Source organism: Acinonyx jubatus, chromosome D3 (genome assembly GCF_027475565.1).
Source record: "Acinonyx jubatus isolate Ajub_Pintada_27869175 chromosome D3, VMU_Ajub_asm_v1.0, whole genome shotgun sequence".
In the NCBI taxonomy this organism is placed as follows: Eukaryota; Metazoa; Chordata; class Mammalia; order Carnivora; family Felidae; genus Acinonyx; species Acinonyx jubatus.
In genome coordinates this window covers 21,247,115-21,267,742 of record NC_069392.1, presented here as the reverse complement: position 1 = coordinate 21,267,742, position 20,628 = coordinate 21,247,115, and the positions used below count along the sequence as shown (strand labels likewise).

The 20,628-nt window shown below is 53.6% G+C and overlaps 1 protein-coding gene and 1 long non-coding RNA gene across 7 annotated transcripts in view; one reads left to right on the top strand and one right to left on the bottom strand.

Moving 5' to 3' along the window:
- The window catches only part of LOC128312327 (uncharacterized), a 23,799-nt gene extending 19,677 nt beyond the window's left edge, over positions 1 to 4,122 (top strand). The window contains exon 4 of the long non-coding RNA XR_008291451.1: positions 1,251 to 4,122. This is a non-coding gene — a long non-coding RNA (uncharacterized LOC128312327). The remainder of the gene's footprint in view (positions 1 to 1,250) is intronic.
- Positions 1,545 to 20,628, bottom strand: PATZ1 (POZ/BTB and AT hook containing zinc finger 1). Of its 6 annotated transcripts, none has more exons than XM_027050713.2 (5): positions 18,413 to 20,628; positions 16,945 to 17,008; positions 10,430 to 10,601; positions 4,514 to 4,651; positions 1,545 to 3,038 (listed from the first exon to the last, which is right to left on the bottom strand). In XM_027050713.2, the coding sequence occupies exons 1-5, from the start codon at positions 19,681 to 19,683 to the stop codon at positions 2,623 to 2,625; spliced, it is 2,061 nt and encodes a 686-aa protein (XP_026906514.1). In that variant the 5' UTR covers positions 19,684 to 20,628; the 3' UTR covers positions 1,545 to 2,622. The 6 variants fall into 6 exon arrangements, with proteins under 6 accessions (XP_026906514.1, XP_026906513.1, XP_026906516.1 ...); XM_027050712.2 differs by having other exon boundaries at positions 1,545 to 3,041; positions 18,413 to 20,627; XM_027050716.2 differs by having other exon boundaries at positions 2,862 to 3,041; positions 4,514 to 4,586; positions 18,413 to 20,626.

Here is a 20,628-nt window from a genome sequence, read left to right as displayed (position 1 = left end):
GAAGAAGCAGCCTGCTTGCTTTGTCGTTCCCCTCCTGCCATGCACAGATACTGCTTCCTAACTGTGGTCCCTCCCTGTCCATGGACATGTAGGGGTTTTGTGGTGGGGGTGGGGGGTTTGGGGGAACAGGGCCAATGATGTCTTTAGCTCAAGGCCAGATTCTCTGCCTTGACACCTGGAGGGTGCCACCAGCTGGCAGATCTTGTGGTCACAAGGCCACATGAACAGGGCCTCAGCATTTCAAAGTTGCCCTTTCCTCTGATACTGACACCAAATGGCCCAAGCCTCCATCCCACACACTCCACAGAACCCAGCAACTTTCCCAAGATTTCATGTAGATGGCTTAGAGGTATTTTAAAAAATCCAGCTCAGAGCCTTTGCCTTTAAACCAGAGCATCGTAATTAATATTAATGTGGGTCTAAATAATTTTGTGCTGTTTATTCTTCCTGGTCTATGTTTATTTTTCTCTCCTTTATCATTTTTTTTCTACTTGTTTGGAGGTTAAATGCTGTTTCTTTTAGTTTAGGGGTTTCCCTCTTTCTCGAGGTTTCTCAAGATGCCCAGGCTGATTTAAATCTGCCATACCCTCTCACTAAAATTCTTGCTCCCATTAATTCTTCACTGTGCTCACTTCTTGCCTCTTGTTTGCTGTTGTCTTTCCCCCTTCTTTTATTTTAAATTAATTAATTTATTTATTTTGTGAGAGAGAACACAAACGGGAGGGTCAGAGAGAGAGAGAGAGAGAGAGAGAGAGAGACGGAGAATTCCAAGCAGGCTCCACACTGTCAGCACAGAGCCTGATGTGGGGCTTGAACCCACAAATTGTGAGATCATGACCTGAGCCAAAACCAAGAGTCCATGCTTAACTGACTGAGCCACCCCAGTGCCCCTCCCCCTTGTCTTGATACATTCACCACAAAGGGTGCAACAACCTTTTACCTAACCCTGTAGGTAACACAGGGTTGGGGGGTGTTTCATGTTGCTGAACTTCTTAGAGCCCTTTGGCCATGAGAACCCTCTCCCTGCCCATGTCCCTTCTTAGGTCCTAGCTAGTCATTATGTTGGGTCCCTTTTAACTCCAGGTCTTCTCTCCCAGAGCTCCACCCCCAGGCCCTCACCATCCTGGACCAACCTACCTACCCTCCCACTGTTACTATCCCTACCTTGCCCAGTTTTTCTCCCTGGACGTCTTGTTACCTGAACTCATGGTTAGCTCTGCTTATTTGTTAACTGTCTCTTTCCCAATAAGTTCCACAAGGGTGTCCTGCTCACCACCATGCCCCCAGGGTCTGAGGCTGAGCCTGGCACACAGCAGTGCAGACAACAAGGAGTGAGTATCTGTTGAACAAATGGGTGAATGCCGGCAGCAGAGTCCTCAGTGGGAACATCCACCTATCAATCCCAGTGTAGCTGCAGCTGGTGCAATGAGGAGGAAGAGAGGTCTCCTGAGATCCCACCTCTCCCCCAGGTGCCCTCCCTTTGCATCCCAAGACCCCCACCCGCACCCTTAGCTGAAAAACTGGACTCAGGGGAGCAGGCAGAGTAACGTACTAACGTTTTTAATACAGTCTGATCAGATCAATTCACAGCACCAGGTCACCCTGGGCCTGCTCACGCGTGACACAGCCGAGGTACACAACAATGTCCCCACCTGCCAGCTCTCCTGCCTTCCTGGCTACCAACAACACTGAAACCCGCTACTTCCCTGACCAGACTGGCATTTTTAAAATTTTGCATAAAACTATTTCTTCCATAGACTTCAAACAATCAACTAGCCAAGTTAATTATGGTACATCTAAACAAAGTTTAATACTAACCCTAACGTGTGACTGCGGTTTACAAAGAGCTCTGTATCACCTGGGATAGCTTTCAGTAGCAATTCACTACAACTGGTCCTAAAAAATAACAATAATAATAATAATTAGAGAATTAAAACCCAACAGCAAGTTGAATGGTTAAAATCACATAAGAACTGGAATTTGGGGTGGGGGTGTCCTCAATAGCCCAGCTTGTCCTAGTAGCGAAATGCTAGCCTCTAGGTAGGGCTCAGAAAGGTCTGAGGCCCTCCAAGTCAAGGGTTAAGCTCAGGGGCTCTCAGAGGGCACTCACCCCATGGTCCATGGGATGCTGTAGGCTTCCAGCTTTCTTGAAAATAGTTGGGCATCAGCACTGTGTAAGTGGGTGGAGACCCTGATGTGGTTTCTCTTAAGGGATATGAGAAGGGGGAGGGGACCCAAATCACTGAGGTCCCTGAATGCCATCACGTGTGGGTTTGGGATTGGGATCACTAAGAATTGAGCACCAGGAATTCCAGCTTCCACCCATTAGAGAAACCGGGACTGGTGTGGCCTTGGAGGCCTATGTAGTGTTTTCTGCCCTTGTCCCATACCAGGTCTTGCAGATATTTCTGCAGAGTATCAGATGAGAATCTATTTCTAAAGACCACTGAAGGGATGGGTGGTGGAAAGGGAGCGGGTGGGGTGACAGGGTGGGGGGAAGGGGGAGTTAAAAACGAATAAAAATCTCTCAGCTACAGAACCCAAAGACATTACTTCCCTCCGCATTCACAGCATTTCTCAGCGGTCCCCGGTGGCCATTTCCGTGGGGACACAGCATCTGCCTCACTTCCCCTCAGGCCCCATGGGCTGCTGGTCAACCTCAGGATCTACTAAAGATGATGCAAACGCTGACTGAACAATCTGAAACCCAAAGGACTCGAGGAGAGACATGTTCTGCTGGGGAGAAAAAGGTGAGCCGAGGGCAGGGCCCAGGTCCCCCAGGGGGCCCCCAAGCGCCCGGACATGCACCTTCTGGATGTGTTTGTTCAAGTAGGACTTGGAGCGGAAGAAGCTCCCGCATTCAGGGCAGGGGTACTTCTTCTCCCCGTCAGACTCCATTTTGTTTTTGGGGACTGCCATGTCGCAGGAGAAGGAGCCATTGGTGCTCTGTTTCTCAGGCGTCTTCAGGTCACTGGCGTCCGAGAGGTCACCGTAGGAGTCAGAGCTCTCAATCGGATCCTGATGTGAGCATTTCTGGCCTTCTAGGAGAAAACAAAACACACAGGAGAGATGAGGCCAGGCTTTGGAGATGCCCCCTCCTGGAGGGGTCGGGAAAGGCCAGCTCATAGGCCTGTGGAGGGCAGCGGATGGCCAGCCACTGCCCTGGCAGAACCCACGGAGGTTCAGCTGGTCAGTCTGGGAGCCTGGTGTGCCTATGGGCGTGAGACAGCAGGGCCCTGGGGCTGCCAGCCTCCCTCGCCGCGGACTCTTCATGCAGGTGCACGTGTATCGCTCACCACCATCTCAGCCTGCTTCAAGGAAGAGGGTACGGAGAAGGGGCCTCCACTGCTTCCACCCAGAACAACTCAAAGACCCCGTTCCTAGGCACTTTGCTGGCTGCCCCTGGGGGTAAGATGGCTGTTCTGATGATGCTGAACAGGTATATCAATGGCCTCACCTCCACACCAGACTAGCTGCACCCTAGCAAGGCAGAACCAAAGCCGTGAGGTCCTCAACCCGGCAGACCCCACTGATGGCTGAGACAGAAGCCAATCCTTTTCCCAATGCTGCAAACACAAGCCCTGCCCTTATTGCCTTCCTTCTGCCAAAACCCATCCAGGGCCCAGCGGCCAAAGCATAGAGATTAAAAAGTAACTTTGAACAACTCGGTCAGCTGACTGTCCCCACACAGGGCTCAGGACAAGCTGGGCCTCAAGACAATCCTCATTGCTCTGCCTTGCCCTGCCCACACTGCAGTCCACCAATCAGAAGCTTCCTGCCTGAGTTCAGAGAGCCATGCCGGGAAGGGAGGTCTGTGATGGGAGCGTGGAGCATGCCATCTCTGCCATCTCTGCCGTCTGCCAAGCCCCTGGCATCATCCCCAAGGCAACAACTAGAAATACCACAGAACAACCTGAATCAACACGTGAAGGTGGGCCCTAGGGAGCTCTCTGCAGACCAACTCCAAGTCAGAGGCAGTCACATATCTCATTTATCGCCATGCATTTCACAAACGCAGCCAGAGGCCCGCCAGAAAGGACCGCTCACAGCAACCAATCACCCCTATCAAGGAGGAAGCCAGCCCTTGGCTCCCCCTTGCCCACAGGGTCAAAGAAAAAGAAAGCATTCAGCCGCAGCTCCACACCATCCTTAAAGGGCCACAGGCAATGGACAGGCCCAGAGTGACTCATCATGCAGGACTTGCTTCCAGCCTTGGGCCCGGGGCATCCCTGCAGGGCTCCAGACAGTGGGGGCTGGCCAGGAGCAAGGGAGGAAGGCTGGGGAAGAGGAGGCGGGGGCTGGATCTTGGCAGTGCCCTAAAAGCCTCACTCACTGCCCTGGAGTGAGATACCCACTTGTGACTTTTGTCCTGGAGGCCACTGCCACTCAGATCTCAGAGCCTCCTTGAGGCAGCCAGCAAGCCGGCAGCCTTCCCGCCTCCCCACGCCCGGCCCAGCGCCCCCACAACACAGTCTGCGCAGAGAAGCAAAGTGCAGAGCAAGGGGTCGCTTGCCTTTGTTGCCATAGGTCCTGGCGCAGTGGAACGCTGCTCCCCCATTCGGGATGGGCTCCTGGTGCCTGGAGACCTGGGGAAGGGGAACACCGTGGTGGGTTTTAACATGGACCTTTAAGTAGGAGGCAGAGGAGAAACCTAAACAAGACAAAAGGAGATGAGATCCCGCGGCCAGCACAGAGGTACCTCTCTGCTTCCCCCACGCCTCTCCTCTGGCCGCTTTGGCTAGCATTCCCAGGTCAGCTGCACCTAGAAGGGGCCCCCTTGTTGGTTCAAAAACGGTTGCAACCACAGGAGCCACCTGGCTCAGGACGGGTGGCACTGTCCTCGAATCGGCTTCTCTGCAGAGCCCACTCTGCAAGGCTGAGGTGTAGGACCCAGGCTGGCTGCCTGGAGGGATGGCCTGAAATCCTGCTCCTGCCAGGGCCAGAGGCCAAATGCCCCTCGGCTTGCTTGGTGCCTCAGTAATGAGCGGTTGGAGAAGATGTCCCACAGCCCCAGGTCAGCTGCAGAGACCCTGGCTAGAAATGTAGTCAGAAAAGCAATGAGGCTCAATGGCAGCCACAGGACTCCAGCCAGCAGAACGCCTGCTTAACACTTGTAAAGGCAAACTGCACAACAAACCAGATGGAGGCAAGATGAAATCCCAAAGGAATGCCTCCAGGAGTCCCTTCCTTCTATCTAGCAGGACATGTTCTATTTTGCTAACTTTCTCACTTTCCAAATAACTGCATTTAGTAATTCTTCAGACCTTCTGAGGAACAACAAAAATAGCAAGTTACATTAAAGAGGCTCAGTCAGCTCTTAGTCACGGTCATCTTTTTGGTTTGGGTTTGGAGCATCCATCAGGTTCACTTAAGGAAGAAAAAGAGATAATCTTTGCCTTCATTTTGGAGGAGGGGCAATCCAGCCATCTTGAAAACTGCAGCAGCCCAACCCAGATGTTCTGGTCAGTTCGAGCCATACGATAGCTCACGCTGGGAAGCGTAGATCTTGGGCCAACTTCCACACCAGCCACAAGTCTGAGGACATGAAACCAGGTGGGCCAGTCAAAGGAAATTGACTTGGGTTTTGCAGGAAGTTGTGTCATCAAACTCCACAGTGGTCAAGGATCAGGACGCGCTTTCAGCAGGAACCGAAGCATTTTAGCATAAGGTCCACCTGGTGTCTAGTGCCCTTTAATCTACTCCAGATCTGGTTGACACATTCTCAAGTGCTTTTATTCCCCTTTAAAATTACAGTTATAGGATAACAGTGGGATCCACTCTGAACATGTCAGAGGCTGCAGGGTACTGTGTAATGTCTGCACAAGTCTGATTTGGCATGGCCTTTCAAATGCTGCTGGAACAGTTTATTAGGTTCACTTTTAGCAAGTGATAATGGTGTGCCAGGGCCCAGCACGTTGCATGCTTTATTCTATAGAATTCCACCAGTCACCCTATGAGCTGGGAATTATGAGTATACCTATTTCATAGATGAAAAAACAAGAGGGTTGGTAAGGTTAAGTGACTTGTGGTCACATGTACAGCTACTAGATGGCAGAGCCTGGACTCCAACCCCAGGACCATGTGCTACCGTGTGGTCCTTAACCACTGAGCAGACTCTTTAGTAGGCCCTGGCCGCAGAAACATCCCTTGGATTTCGGTGGTAGGTTTCATTTATCACCATTTTCCCTTATGTATTTCCGCCATATTGGTGGGTTAGAATGGAAGCAGCCAGTAGACAGGAGCTGACCTGTGAAAATCTTTAACACACACTCCCCTGACAGTAGCAGTTGGTGGTTTCGGAGGAAAGGGGCACTGAGTGACTTTTCCTTTCTTTCCTGATACAGCTACTCTATAGACCCCTGGTCCAGTTTCTGGAGTCCTGCCCTGCCTAGTAGAGCCAAGTTATCCTGTGCTGTGACCAAGTAGTCTGCCTGGGGCCAACCACGGGGGACAGACTGGCTTAAGAGGGTCCCATATAAACATTCTTATGAGGGAGGCTGCAGTCAGGAATGAGTAGACAAGGCTAACAGGAAAGAGGACCTTAGCCCTGCCCCCTGGGATTGGTACTGTGGCCCCTGGCAACCAGCATAAGATATCAGGCCTTTCCAAGAACATCACAACTCCATTTTAGAAGGGATTTGTTTTGTTTTTGATTTTTAATTCCCGTGGAGCCTCGGAAGTGGTGTGAAGCCCTCTCCATGGTATAGCAGAGCAGGTCCACTGAGATTAAAGGGGACGGGAAAGGAGGAAAGGAGCACCGGGAATTATTATATTTACTCCTCGTGGAAAGAACTACACCAGGGGAACACAGCAAATGCTCAATGAAAATCTGCTGTGTTTTCCTGAAAAACAGTCTGAGAAACACATGGCTAGGTCCTCTTAACTTTACCCCAGCTGCAGACTGTACTATCTATAGCAAAACCACATGGCAGGGTAGTAGGAGTGGATCCACAGCTGCCATTTAAAGCCCAGAATTTAAACACAGAGCAACTCAGCAGCCAAGTGTTGGGATAAAACGGAAGCTGAGTTTCGGAGAACACATCTTTGAAGCCAGAAACGTTTAGTGGGAATTCTGAACTCACCTGCCCATTCACCACTGATTAACCAAGAACCAGAGAGGCAGTTTGATCCAGTCACCAGAATGATGTCAACACAGTGAGCACACATGTGACTTCACTACAACCAACAAGCTAGCCTCCCCCGCACTCCAGAGATGAAGAGTTCACAGCCAAAGACTGCTGCTCCTCCACGGCATTTTCTTGCTTGGTGCGCTGCAATTTGCACTCCAGAAGCAATCTCCTTTCACAAATTCCACTTACACAGAGGGGTCAGGGACTGCTTTCTTCTTGTCCAAACCCTGCTGGGACCATGCCCAACAGAGCTGTGCTGGAGGGAGGCACTAAGTAGGTGTGTATCAGCTCAGTCCAGGGGAATGGCAGGCTGGCTGTGTCCATTACTGGCACCGGTGACAACTTGCGTGCTCACCTCTGACTGGGGAGAAGGCTTCCTCCCCTTTAAGCAATGATGTTGGAGTTCAAATGCTGTCTCTGTCAAAGGCAAGTTTCCAATAAGCTATCCCTCTTTCTCATACCAGTACGTGTGCATATATACAAAGACCTTGCTACAGAAACTTTTTAAAAAGAAGAAAATCATGGTGAATCTACCAGGTCCTTCTCTCCTTCCCACTATTCAGTTCAACTCATTTCCTCAATTTGAAAATGAAGAAACAAGCTTTTTCTAGCATCAAAACTCCTTCCACTGCAAATAATCTTCCTCTACAGATAGTATGACCCACATCCTGGTATGTCTCTAGGACAAAGACAATGTCATCTATTTCAAATGCGGGGCTAGAGCAGCCAGGTTGCCTGCCTCCCTTCTTATTCTTCATGGGCAAGAGTCATTTGTGTGGCAAAGACTGGCGGATCTATAGGTAGTTAAGTTGACTGCCTGAGATTGAAGGGTGTCAGAGGGTACCTGATCCAACCTCGACCATCTGACCATCTGGCTGACATCAGCCTTTGCTTGAACCCTTGTGGACATAAGTACATTCATTTATTTGTGCTCCTCTTCCTATATCACAGCCTTGGTGGTGGGCAGGGAGAAGAATGACCCAGAGTTTTCTGCATTCTGATTCCAGGTCTCGATGTCTTTGGTATCCTTATCCTCTTCCTTTTTATTTCCTCAGGAGTCGTCTCCTTCTATTTCTGCCAATGAACGAGTCCTGAGATAGAATCCCGCTCCTTCACTTCTTATAAAGACCAAAATTGTTTTCTCTTCCTCCTGTATGCGTAAGAGGGTGGGACCAGAGTCCTCTTCATCTTGTTGGAGGGATGGGGCTTCCCATTCTGACTCTGAGACCCAGAGCTGTTTAGCCTATGATCCAGATCTAGTCTTGGCTTTTCTGAGCAAAGGTGGGCTCTGGTTTGACTCTTCCAGCTCCCCCAGTACAGTCACGTGGTCTGTGGCTGCTGCCCAAGTCCTGATGTACGCCAGTTGTTGGCTTTGCCACATCAGCTATCTCCTAACTGGGTCGACTTTCCCTGCTGTTCCCGGCTGCTCTCAGCTCTTCTTTCCTCCTGAGCTGGGCCCCCAGGGGCCGTGGCCCTGGGTCTCCCGTTCAGTTCTTGCCCAACTCGGCAATCTGAGCTAGGCTCTGAGTTTCATCGTTAACATCCTTCTCTGCTCTCACTGTTTTCCAGCCTCTGGTCTCTGACCTCAGTTCTCAGATGGAGAACCTCAGGCTTGAAAACTTGACCAAACGCCTGCTGACGGCATGTTGCAGGTTTAGTTATTTGTAAGGAGCCGGTCGGGGGACAGGGGGAATTCTGTCAGAAAGCCAGGTTAGGATGAAGCAAGATAAGAAACCAGCTTTTTCTAGAGCTGGGGCAGCCACAGTTAAGATGGTCAGCCACAGCCTGATAACTCCCTGCACGCACAACCCCATTGCCCACCCCCCAGGGGAAGCTCCTGCCAGAAAGGGTTCAACTGACGTGTCAGAAAGTAGGACAGACGCTTAAGCAACTTTTATTTCCACCTCTCCACTTTCACAGCAGATTTCCTGGTGGTACAAACATCTATATCCAGTGGCCTTCAAGGCAAACCCCAGGTGTGCAATCCCAGGGAGGGACCCAGCTCCAGGGCACCAAGAACACCCAGCTACTCAGCAGTCTCCCTCCACCAACGACCTCAGGGCATATGGAGACAGCAGAAGCACCCGAAGATTCCAGCCAAGGACTGCAGGGGTTCCTGGTCCAAACCAGAGTGTCAGTGAGCTGTGTCTTTCCTAACACTGTTACAAAGCGCAAGGATGGGACCTCCCAAGGATGCAGGTCCTTGTGGGGAGTTCAGAGATCTTTCACCTACCTTGTCTCCTGGGATCATCACAACAACCCTACGAGGTAGGCAAGGCAGGGTGTTCTTAACCCCATTTAAGTGATGAAAAAACAGGCTCAGAAAGGGGAAGGGAGAGCTCAAAGTCAAAGAGTAGGGCAAGGTAGGAGGGGCGTGGACTAAACACTCAGTCCAACTCCAGTTCAGTACTCAATCCACTAAGCCATACCCAAGACTTCCAGAGGCATTGGGACAAGAGAGTCCCAGGAGAAAGGACTTCCCAGCAAGGTCCCCACCTGGCCAAAGCAAGCACACCGTGCAGAAGCATCTTCATGCCCACCACAGACGGCTGCCCCAACCTTCGGCACAGATACGGCGCAAGCCTCCTCCACTGACACTGTGCTTGCATGACACAAACCTTAGCCCTCCAACCACCAACAAGCCCTGGCGGAAGCTCAGGGGCAGGCCAGACTTCATCCAACACAACACTGGGGCCACAGAACCAGACTCCACCTAGGCCCACCTCGGCCTCAAGCACACTGTCCTGCTCAGAGCACCGTCTACATTCCTGTCTCATCCAGGCCACAGTCACGTGGGTTTGGGCTCTTTCCTGACCATTTGTGTTAGAAACTTTCTGCCCCTTGTCCATCTCCAGACTCAACCTCCTTCCTTGGTTGCTGAATTTCACATGCCAGTGAAATCAGCCAGCCAAAGCTCTCAAGCAGGACCCCCTTTTTCCCCCACTTCTTGGGGCTTAATGACTCTCTCACCAACCTCAGTAGTTCAGTGGTGTCTACGAAATGTATCCATCCTGCCATCTGCCCAGCACATGTGTTATGAGCCCAGACTTGGAAACAGTACTCTCTCCTTCCGTTCCCACTTGCTGATCTCCTGGGAACTCCTATCCCAAGCACCCCAAGTCTGGGAAGGAAGAGGTGGCAAATAGCCGCCTGGGCAACGAAGGTGTTTATCGTTCAGTGGGAAGGGAGGGCCAGCCGTGCAAGGAGTGGAGTCTGAGGCAAGGTGATCAGGACACCCCTGGCCTCCCACACAAGCTCAGGCCCATCCCCTGGAAATGAGGAAACAGCAGGGAGATTACCTCGATTACAAATACTGCAGAAGTTGCTGGGCCCCTCACTGTGCTTCTTCAGGTGGTCTGCCATGTACGCTGCCCGCAAGTACTTCCCACACACCTGACAAGGCACCTTGTCTTCATGACAAGCCAGGTGGGAGCGCAGACGGTCTCGAGTGGCAAAAGAAGCATTGCAGGTCTGAGGGCAGAAAGGAAAACGAGATGAAGTGAAAACTAGCATCACATTCCTGACTTCCCACCAAGCACACCAGGAAACAAAAACTGTTTCTGGCCAACACATAGACTCCCTGTAATAAAGAGAGCTTTACATGTGGCTCATGCTTTCTCCCCAGAATGGCAAGTAAGCTGCTCTTATTTTCCATGATGCCTCCTCATGAGACACCTGAGTTGGAATTATTGGTTCCAGATGGCTACCACAACATGTCCAGAGCCTGGCACATTAAGTTCCACACTCCTTTACAGAATAAAGAAAGATGAGGCATTTGTTCATTCTTAAACATGAAGAACTGACTTTAGTTGCACTGACTATAAGTGAATTTACAGCAGTAAACTGGCATGTGAACAGACCAGTCTTCCTGTTCTCCATCCTGAGTTTTCTCTACTTGCTTTATGCAAAGAATTCAATTTATCCACTTTATTCAAACGTGACATTAGTCTTGGCCATGGGGAAATGGAAAGGAAAGGCAGGACAAAGCACAGAGATTACTCCTTATAATACTCTTGCGGGCTTGTATTGAGAAAGCAGCCCATAAAATGATAGTCGATTCTGCTAACGTGAGAATTGAGCAGAGAGAAGGAAGGCTGCATGATTTAGAAGCATTTGTGGGACATGAAGCTGGGGAAAAGCTGGTAATGACAAGAATGATACCACTCCACATTGATAGAGCATGCATTCTGTGCCAGGCAGGCACCACGATTAGCCTTTCCAAGACACTGATCTTCTGCAATCCAGCCTTACAGCAGCCCTCCAAAGCAGGCCATGTTATCACCCTCCAGAGGAGGATAGCCATAGAAAGCTGTGGTGTGAGCACCAACTCCTAGCAAGACCCTGAGCGGATGACCCAGAAGCGGACGGTCAGCACCAGCATCCTGGGAGGCAGCCCCAGGTCCCCAGGCATTTCCTGTACCCGAGGGTCTGACTCAGTCTCAGTCCCTGACCTCTCCCCACCAAGAGCCCTTCCTCATATGGGGCTCACCCAGTTACCCCAGCCTTGGAGGTCACAGAATGTCAGGGAAGTCCTTGGGAGAGTTATAGTCTGGTGACTTTCAAGCTGTTTTGGTTCCATGGAGATGTTTTAGAGGTTCATGTCAAGTCTGACTCCTTTTCTATGTGTGTGTGTTTACTATTTTAGAACCCCAAGAGAAAGCAACATTCACCTTTAAGTGCATTACAGAGTGACCATTAACCCACTGAAGACCCGCCACCCCATTAACTCTCTAGAGTGGAGCTGCTCCTGCCGTCTCTGTTTAACAGAAGCATAGCCTGAGATCCCGAGACCTCAAGGTAAATGTCTGAACCCCATCACCTCAGGTACAAACGTTTATCTCCTTACTGTGTAATCAAAGGAAGACACCAATGTATTCGATATCGTGGAGGCTAAAGACACCTCTGTTCCTACTCCAGTCCCAAACGTCTGTGCACATCAGGACAGGCCTTACCATTCTCGGTCATTAGCTTTTAAGTAAATGTTAACACATTTGAACAGAACACCTTATGCTAATGAGATACCACCTGTAACTGTTTTATGCCTTGAGTTTATTCATTTGACAAATGAGGAAGCTGAGTGTGGAGAGCGATTTGCCTGAAGTACAGGACTCTACTACTAGAGGAAACAGCAGTCAAAACACTGCCACTGCCAGGCCAGTCCCCTACCCGTCCTTTCTTCCCAGCTTTCCTGAGGTATCCCTCCCTTCCCCACTTTACAGCTGGCCAGACAGAGGCCCTGAGGGGATATAGGACTGTTGGAATAGGAACTAGCCCCTGAGCCTGTGCCCCTCCCATTTCCAGACTTGGCACCCATAGCTTCTGGAGAGTGAAAGGTACTGATATTTTCTAATGCAGTGTGTGGGGTGGCCAGGACTCCCCTGAAAGAGAGAGGTGACAGAATTTGTGCAGACAAACTCGAGCACTCAGGTGACTCAGGAAGCATGATGGGTGCTTGGTCTCAAGGCCACAGGTGGGCCCCACCTCAGGGACCTCATGATCCAATCGTAGGTGACAGTGGGGAGAAAATTCCATCTTCCACCCAGCCCACCGGCCTATAAACCAGAGCAGCGGCTGCCAAAAACACCCCCAGGAGAGAGGGGTGCACCTGCCTTTTTATCTGGGGATAGAGCCAGCTTTGCCAACCAGTGACTTGAGGACCAGCTCCCCAACAACGAGAGGCAGTGTGGTCTACGCCTTAGAACTCAAAGGAACCAAAGATGGACCAGGTGTAAGAAAGTGCGGTGAAAGACACATTCAGAATTCCATCTTCCGCGGTCCCTGGGAAAAGCGCCACTAGAGAGATGTGAAAGCGATGCCTTGTTTCTCTTGCCAACCTCCTTTCGGGGTCTGTCCTTTAAAGCATTGCTTGTCACACTGTGCTACCTAAAGATAATGGACAGCCAAACCTCAATTATCCACAAGTAGATTATCCATTTGAGGGATTAGCTAGGCAAAATTAAAATCCCAGACCAAGCAGATTTTCCCCGCCCCCCTCCTCCATTGATTATCTCTCAAGGAATGAAAGCTAACTTTGGCCTGAGCAAACATAATTAGGAATATAAATCTGCTGCTGGCGGGGGGGGGAAGCACAAACACAACAAAAACTTTCACTGTATTACAAAGCCAAGCTGAAGTGATTGTTGGCTTCTCTGTGCCAGAATTGACCCTTCATGGCTCAAGTCTCCAAGGTTTTCGGGGGAATTGTCAAAGTGTACAAGCCTGAGTCTAGGCCTGCCCGAAGTTCAGACAACACACAACATAAAGAGTCTGGGCACAGGACACAAAAGAGTGGCCAAAGGGGAGACAGATCCCAAAGAAAGGGACACCTAGAATCTCTACACTGGGGCCACTCAGGAGAAAGACATTTCCCATCCTAGAGACAGGGAGAAGACAGAGGGTCCCTGATGGGACAAGAGCGAGCCAGCATAGCATGCGCTGATCACCACTGATGTTTGGAATGGCCGCACCTTGCCCACGGCCCTGTGCACAGGCAGCCTGTTGTTAGGAGCACACCTGCCAGGTCCTGGCCCAGCCACCCTGAGCTTGGGCCACCTCTGGTCATCACCACTCAACAGAGTCCTAGTCATGCTCCCTTCACTCCCCCGACAGTTTCTCCCCATCCCAGAATTCCTAAAGCTTTTCTTCCCAGGGGTTGAGCAGCTCAGGAATGGGGCCCAAATGGTATCAGGGACACTTAGTGCACATCCAACCTTTGGTGGCCTTTGAAGTCTGGCAGCCTGGGGGTAGGGATGGAGGCATGGTCTTAAGCAGTCTTTTTTACAGCCCTGGAAAAGTCTAAGGGCAATAAATGGAGGCCTAGTGCCATTGTCCTCACTGGCCCCCTTCTTGGGGGTGCCAGCTCCCTTGTTCCCACTTCAATTCATTCCTTCTCTAATGAGCTATCCTCCAGCCCAAACCACCCCAACTTGCCCCTGAGAAGTGGGGCCACTGGAAGCAATGGGAGAGGTTTTGAGTTGCTCTGGTCTCTCGGCTTCAGGCCAAACTCCACATGGAGATAATGCCACAGCCCCACTGCACCATTAAGCCAGCAATGCCTGAGGCATCTGAGCCAGTTAAGAGAGATTTGTGTGTCACTGCCAAGCCTGAGGCTTCATGCCCCAACATTCAAATGGCCTTTTCATGCAAGCTGTGGCATCAGTTTCTGTAACTGGCCCGTTTTGTCATCTATGGCATCAGGAGAGGTGGAGAGGTATACCCCGCGCCCAGCTCTTGCCCAGGGAACCAACTCCCAGAGAGCCCATCTCTTCACCTCTGACGCTTTCAGAATACACACGATGCAAAACAGATGGCCCTGCTGTTAAACCAAGTCCGGGCACAGCAGCTGGCCGGCCCAGAGCATGAAAGCCACCATGTCTTCACCTGCTGGGTCACCATGAGGGGCATTCTGGCTAAGGGGCTGGAGGTGGGGCCAGCGGGTCTGTAAGAGTGTGTGTTGGAGGGGCAGGGCAGGAGTGGGCTTGTACGTACACCAAGGGACAATGATGTCAGTGTTATGACAGAGACCAAGGACAAAACACACAAAGCCTCAAATGTTAGAATGAAAACTTTTATCATCACTCCTGTTATCCCCGCGGAGGCTGCGGGGGCTAAAGGGCACACCACTGGGATCTGAGGGGGGAGGTGTCTACATCTGCTTTCTTAGCCCCCAAAGCCATATACTGGGGTGACCCAATATAAAGCTACTGGTTAGTCTAGTTCCTGAGCAGACCTGCTAGTAAACCTCAAAAACACAAAAGTCTAACTCACTAGCCAGAAATGAAAGCAGGACCTGTGTGAGTGGGAAGGGAAGAGGGCAGCACGAGTTGACCCACTTGGAATTGGTCCATTCTCCTCTGGAGGGGGATTCACCCCTAGAGTAGGGGAGAGGGGCAGCCAAGCACCATTCTAGAAACCCCACACCTTAGGGGAGGCCATTGTAGGGGAGGGGAAACACCTAAACCAGTGACTTAGTTATTGGGAAAGCACCAGACTCTAAAATCACCCCAGCAAGGACAGGCAGGCACTCAGCAGTGCCATCTGTTAAAGGGGGAGAAAAAGGCAAGAGAACCCAGAAAGAAACCTGGAGGCTATGAGGGGGATCCAGAAAGGAGCTCCTTACTACCCCTGGGGTCCCTGAGCTGGGAAAGACTCCAAGTCACACAAGGAGGAGCTGGGCATCATGGGCAGGAATCACTGTGCTGGGCTCTCCGAAAAGCAGGGGTCTCAGAGCAACCGCCATTCCCGTTCCCCTCCAGAGAAAACCCTCTCTGGGGAGGCCGAGGCTAGCCTACAGGCCACTGAGTAAAGGCCCGGCTGCCCTCTGAGGCAGTCCAGCCCTGCCTCAGATATCCTGGCGGGGCTGGGCAGAAGAGAGCGCTGCTGGAGTGTGCTGGGCCCAGGTTTTCAAGGGCTGGGAATGATTTTTTTAGAGAAAGGGAAAAGGCGGTGTCAGGAACCGAATGGGACGACCTCCACAAAGCAGGCTGGGCAAAGTCCCATGATGGCAGGTCGCTAGGAAGAGATTCCAGGGGCGGCAGGCCGCTGCTGCTCCCAACCCACACCTGGAAAAAGGGCAGAGAGTGCAGGTTACCCCCCCAGGCCACCGGGCACGCCCCCACTGCCCTCTGGGCTCCTCCTACTCTGCCAGGCTGCTCAGCACACTACCTGGGAGAGTCAGAATGTGCTCCGTGATTAGAGAATCAGAGACAGAGAGAAGGCAGCGAGGCACAGACGGATCCCAGCATGCCCACCCTGCGTCCTTGTCCTTGGGGGAGGCTACCTGGCTGGCTGTGAACACCGACCACACCTGGCCCCTGGGGGCTCACTGCCCTACCTACAGTACGTCCATTCCTCCCTGCAGGTCCCCCTGAACCCTCCCCTCCCTCCTTGCCACCAACAGGATAAGAGAAACAGGTTATCCTACCAGAGGCTGTAAAACAAGCACCCACCACTCTGTCTCCCCCTCAGATGGCAGGAACTTGGCACGGGAGGGGAGATAGCCAAGAAGACACAGGCATTTTCCATCCACACAGGATTGCTCAGTGGCCAGGAGAGGAAATTCCATTTTCTGGTCACACAGGGCCCCCAGATATTGTTGAAGCAGACAAACCAAGGGTAAGAATCTTGCCCAGCCTTCCCTACCTACTGCTACACAAAGAGCTCACAAGGAGGAAACCACCCTCCTCTCTAAGTCCTCAGAAGCCCTAGCTGATGGCACATGTGGTTCAGAATGAGTTAAACAGGTGCCAGCACTCAGAGAATGAGACCATCCACTCTCATCCTCCTTCGCTGTCATTCTTACTGCCACCCCTTGTGCCCTAAGCTCAGGGGACCCAGAAGGTCAGGGTGCCTGGCAGACAAGGGGTAAGAGCTGTTAGCTGAACCACCAGGAGCTCCTTACAAACCCTGCCCTCGCCATGGTAGCCCCTGCAAACTGCTGGGAACCAGGAGCAGGCCCAATGGGGAGCCAGTGTCCCCAGGATGACACTTGCACAATGTGACCCACCATTCAAGGAGCTGGCAAATGCCAGGAGAGGAAAGCCAAGCAAAAGAGCGAAGACAGAGGCAGGGTGGGAACCAGGACCCAGCAACCAGGAAGGAGGGGACATTAGCAGTTGGTGGGGGGGGAGAGGGGGCCAGGGGGAAGAACAAAGGATGAAAGCAGATGGAGGGTGGGGAGGGACAGAGGGGGAGGTGTGCAAAGCGGTGGTGGTCAGTCAGCCGGCCCAGCATACACATCAGCTGGCTTGTGGCTGGGCTGTGAGAAACAGCAGCATTCTCTTTCAGCCCATCTCTGCCCTGGCCTGACCCCTACCTGACACTTGTGAGGCCGCTCAGAAGTGTGCACCTGCTTGATATGTCCATTCAAGTGATCAGGCCTGGAAAAGAGAACCAAGACGAGACTTTAAAACAAGACCTCAAAAGACAGGGCTACAAACTTGGCCAGAACCCCCCCCCCCCCCCCGCCCCCTGCACACACCCCGTTGGAGAGGACTCTCTCTTCCCCATCCTAGCGTGACAAAGACAAAGTCACCACCCAGCTCCACAGGCCCAGGGCCTCTCTGCCCCGGTTTTCTCTAAAGGGGGAAGGGAAGTGAGTGTCTCTGACCTTGCCTACCCCCCCATACCCCCCCCACCACCAGAAGCTCAAATGATTTCGAAGACCCGAGGAGGTGGCTTTAGAATGGGACAAGACTGCCTTACTGAGGCCTTTCTGGGAGGGGGTATGTGTGATTCATTGTCCAGACTAAAGCCCCTTAGAAACTCAGTATTCCCCTCCCCCAGCCTCTCCCACCAGGACAGCCAATGAATGCCACCCGGATGGAATTCAGTCCCCAGAGGCCAAGGGATAGAGCCTTAAGTCCCCAGCTGGGCTGGTAAACCAGATGCCCGCTGGAGCAGGTGGGCAGGGGCTGCCTGACCGGTAAGACTGGTTTCTGGTTGGGGCCCCTCCAAGGGAGTTCTCCTTCTGTAGGTTCACACAGACACAAGTCCTAAGTATCCAGGCAAGTTAAAACCGGCCTTTCATTCTGAATATTCTCTTAAGATGAAAAACAAAATAGCCCTCTGCTCCCAGACAAGTCCTTAGTTTCCTATCAGGCTCACTAAAAAGTGAATCTAAAAGGACATCTTGACCCCCTCCTCTCTGTCCTGAAAACATAAAGATGATCTGTGGGTTCAGTTAGGCTCTGGAGCTACCAGATCAGAGGAGATCAAAGATTTTGGTGCTAGGAGACTCTGGGTGCAGAACTCTGTGCCCCATGATCCCAGGAGGCTGAGAAGGGCGAAGCTTGAGTGTGCCCATCCAGGATTGCCAGTGCTCTGTTGGGGGAGGGATTTGGTGGCAGGGAGCATAAGAGTCCCAGATGCACTTGTTTCAGCCCCTCCCTGGGCAGCCATTCAAGCAGGGAAAGTCGGTGGAGGAAAAGCCTCCCGCCCCCAGAGGGGGCCCCACGCCTGGTGCCGGAAACACAAAGGGAGCCCGGGGAGAAGAATGGTGAGGCCCAGTGGCTGTGGCCAGAGGAATCCAGCCCCTTCCCACAAGGCCCAAAGGAAGACAGACAGTAGGGCATGCCTAGTGCCAGAGAACTTCCCTGAGGGAAGAGAAAGCAGCTCCCGACCACAAAACTAGGGCCATTAAAATACTCTCTGCTGTCTCCAAACCTGATGTGGCCCTAGAGGGTCAAGTGACTCCCACCAATCCCACACCCCCTGATCTTAGCAAGAAACTGTCCCATGAGCCAGAAACAGGGCAGGTCATGAGGAGGGATGCTATTCCTCACCTGGAAAAGCCTTTCCCACAGCTCTGGCAGATGTAGGGCTTGCCCACCGACCCATCGTGGGACCGCACATGGTAGGACATACGATCTTTTCTCTTGAACCGCAGCCCACACACTGGACAGGAATAGGGCTTCTCCCCCGAGTGGGAAAGCTTGTGCCGATTGAGATGGTACACGTCTCGGAAGATCTTGCCGCAGATCTCACATGCCACCTGCTTCCTGGTCCGGCTCCTCTTTCGGGGGCCATCGGGGTCCTCAGAGATGGGTAGCCCATTCTCACCCAGCCTCGGAGGAGGAAGGTCGATATAGCCCAGCTGGAGGCTGGTGACACCATGCTGGGCCTCATGCTGCCGGAGCCGGTTGGCATCAGTGAACACCTTCCCACACAGGCCACATGGAAGGATGCCTGCCTCCCTCAGGCCCCCTGGGGACCCAAACATTGAGTCCAGCAAGTTGGCCTTCCTTGGGCGGCCCCGGCCTCGCTTGCCAGTCAGGGGAGGGGCACTGGATGCCACATTGGGGAATGGGGAAGTCAGCAGTTGGGGGGACAGGGGTCCAGCCACCATGGGCAAGCGGTCCACCCCAGGTAACACAGGCAGAGAGGCTTGGCTGGCAATGGCTGCACCAGCAGCCCGGGCTGCCTCCTCCTCGGGCTGCATGCTACCTGCGATGCCATTGCTGTTGGCTGCCAAGGCTGCCCCATTGGTCATGTCCAAAGGGAAGCCCAAGTCCGAGGTCCCAGGGGGCCGAAAGAGCATGATGTCTGCCCGGGCAGGGGGCACCAGGATCTGCACATTAGACTGTTTGATGACTTCCTGGCAGATCTCAATGACCGACCTCATCAGTAGGAACTTGGCAGCCGTCATGAGCTCGGGGAAGCTCTCCAGGCGAACCACGATGCGGGAAGTGTAGGCGAAGTCCAGGATGTCCCCAAACACCTTGGAGCTGATGGTGTGCATCTCCAGCTCCCGGCTGCCCCCAGCCCCGCCGCCTGGAGCCGCCGCTGCGCCCCCCACGTCAGCGGGACCCCCGTCTGCAGCTCCGCCGTCGCCCAACTGGGCGCTGAACACCGACTCAAAGTACTCGCTGCAGGCGGCCAGCACGGCGCGGTGCGCTGGGAAGCTCTCGTCGCCCACCCGCAGGAGCACGTCGCAGAAGCGCCCGCCGTTTTTGCGCTGCTGGTTGAGGTTGTGCAGCATCTCCGTGCTGTGCCTGCTCACCTGGTAGGTGTAGCAGCCCGATGGGCCGCAGGAAGCGTCGTTCACCCGCTCCATGGCCGCCGCCCCCTCCCCACAAACCCGGCCGCGGCACTTGCCCGCCCCCCTCCCTTCCCCTAGGCAGTAAGAAACGGGGCGCAGTCGACGTATCTACACTCCCCACACGTGCCGGCCCCGGGCTCTGTAGTCTCGCAGGTGCCCCGAGCGCACACGCCCCCTGCCCGGATCGTACTGTCTAGACGGCAGGCCGCACCACCTCCCACATAGCTGCCCCCACCGATTGCGCGCTCCTCTCTCCTCTCCGCCCGCCCGCCTCCCTTCTTGGTCTACCTCCGGGGGGGTACGCGAGCAAAGAGGTGCGCCCCTCCTGCAAACGCGCCTGCCACCTCCCCTCCCGCCCGCCAGGCGGCGCCGGCGCGCAGCCAAAATGGGCGCGCGCGCGCGGGGAGGAGGCGGAGGGGTCTGCCGCGCAGGCGTGCGCGCGCGCGCCGCGGCTTTTCCCGGGCCCGCTGGGGGCGCGCGCTGCGTCCCCTGCAAAGCGCGAGCCGGGGCGGGGGCGCCGGAGCGGAGGAAACAAAAGGCGAAGGCGGCGGCGGCGGGGCGCGCACAGGGGCGGCAGCGCGGGCTTGGTCCCGGAGCCTGGCGAGCGGTAGCAACGGCGAACGCTGGAGCGAGCAGGCGGCGGCGGCGTCAGGATGGGCCCTTCCCCGGGCCGGGCGAAGGCGGCGGCGGAGCGGCGGCGCTGCGGCCCCGGCCTCCGTGTGTTCGGAGCGGAGGAAAGATGGCAGCGGCTGCACTTCCTCTTGCACTTTCACCCCTGGGGGGAGGAGAAGGAGGGGGGCGATACCAACAACACCCCCCCTCTCGCTTGCAGGGAGGAAAAAAAAAGAAACGGCGAGCTCGGCGTGGGGGGCCCCCGGCGCCCCCGGCCCTGCACGTGCGCACCCGGATCTCTGGCCCGGGCCGCCCTGCGCTGCAAACTTTCCACTTTCTTTGTGCCGA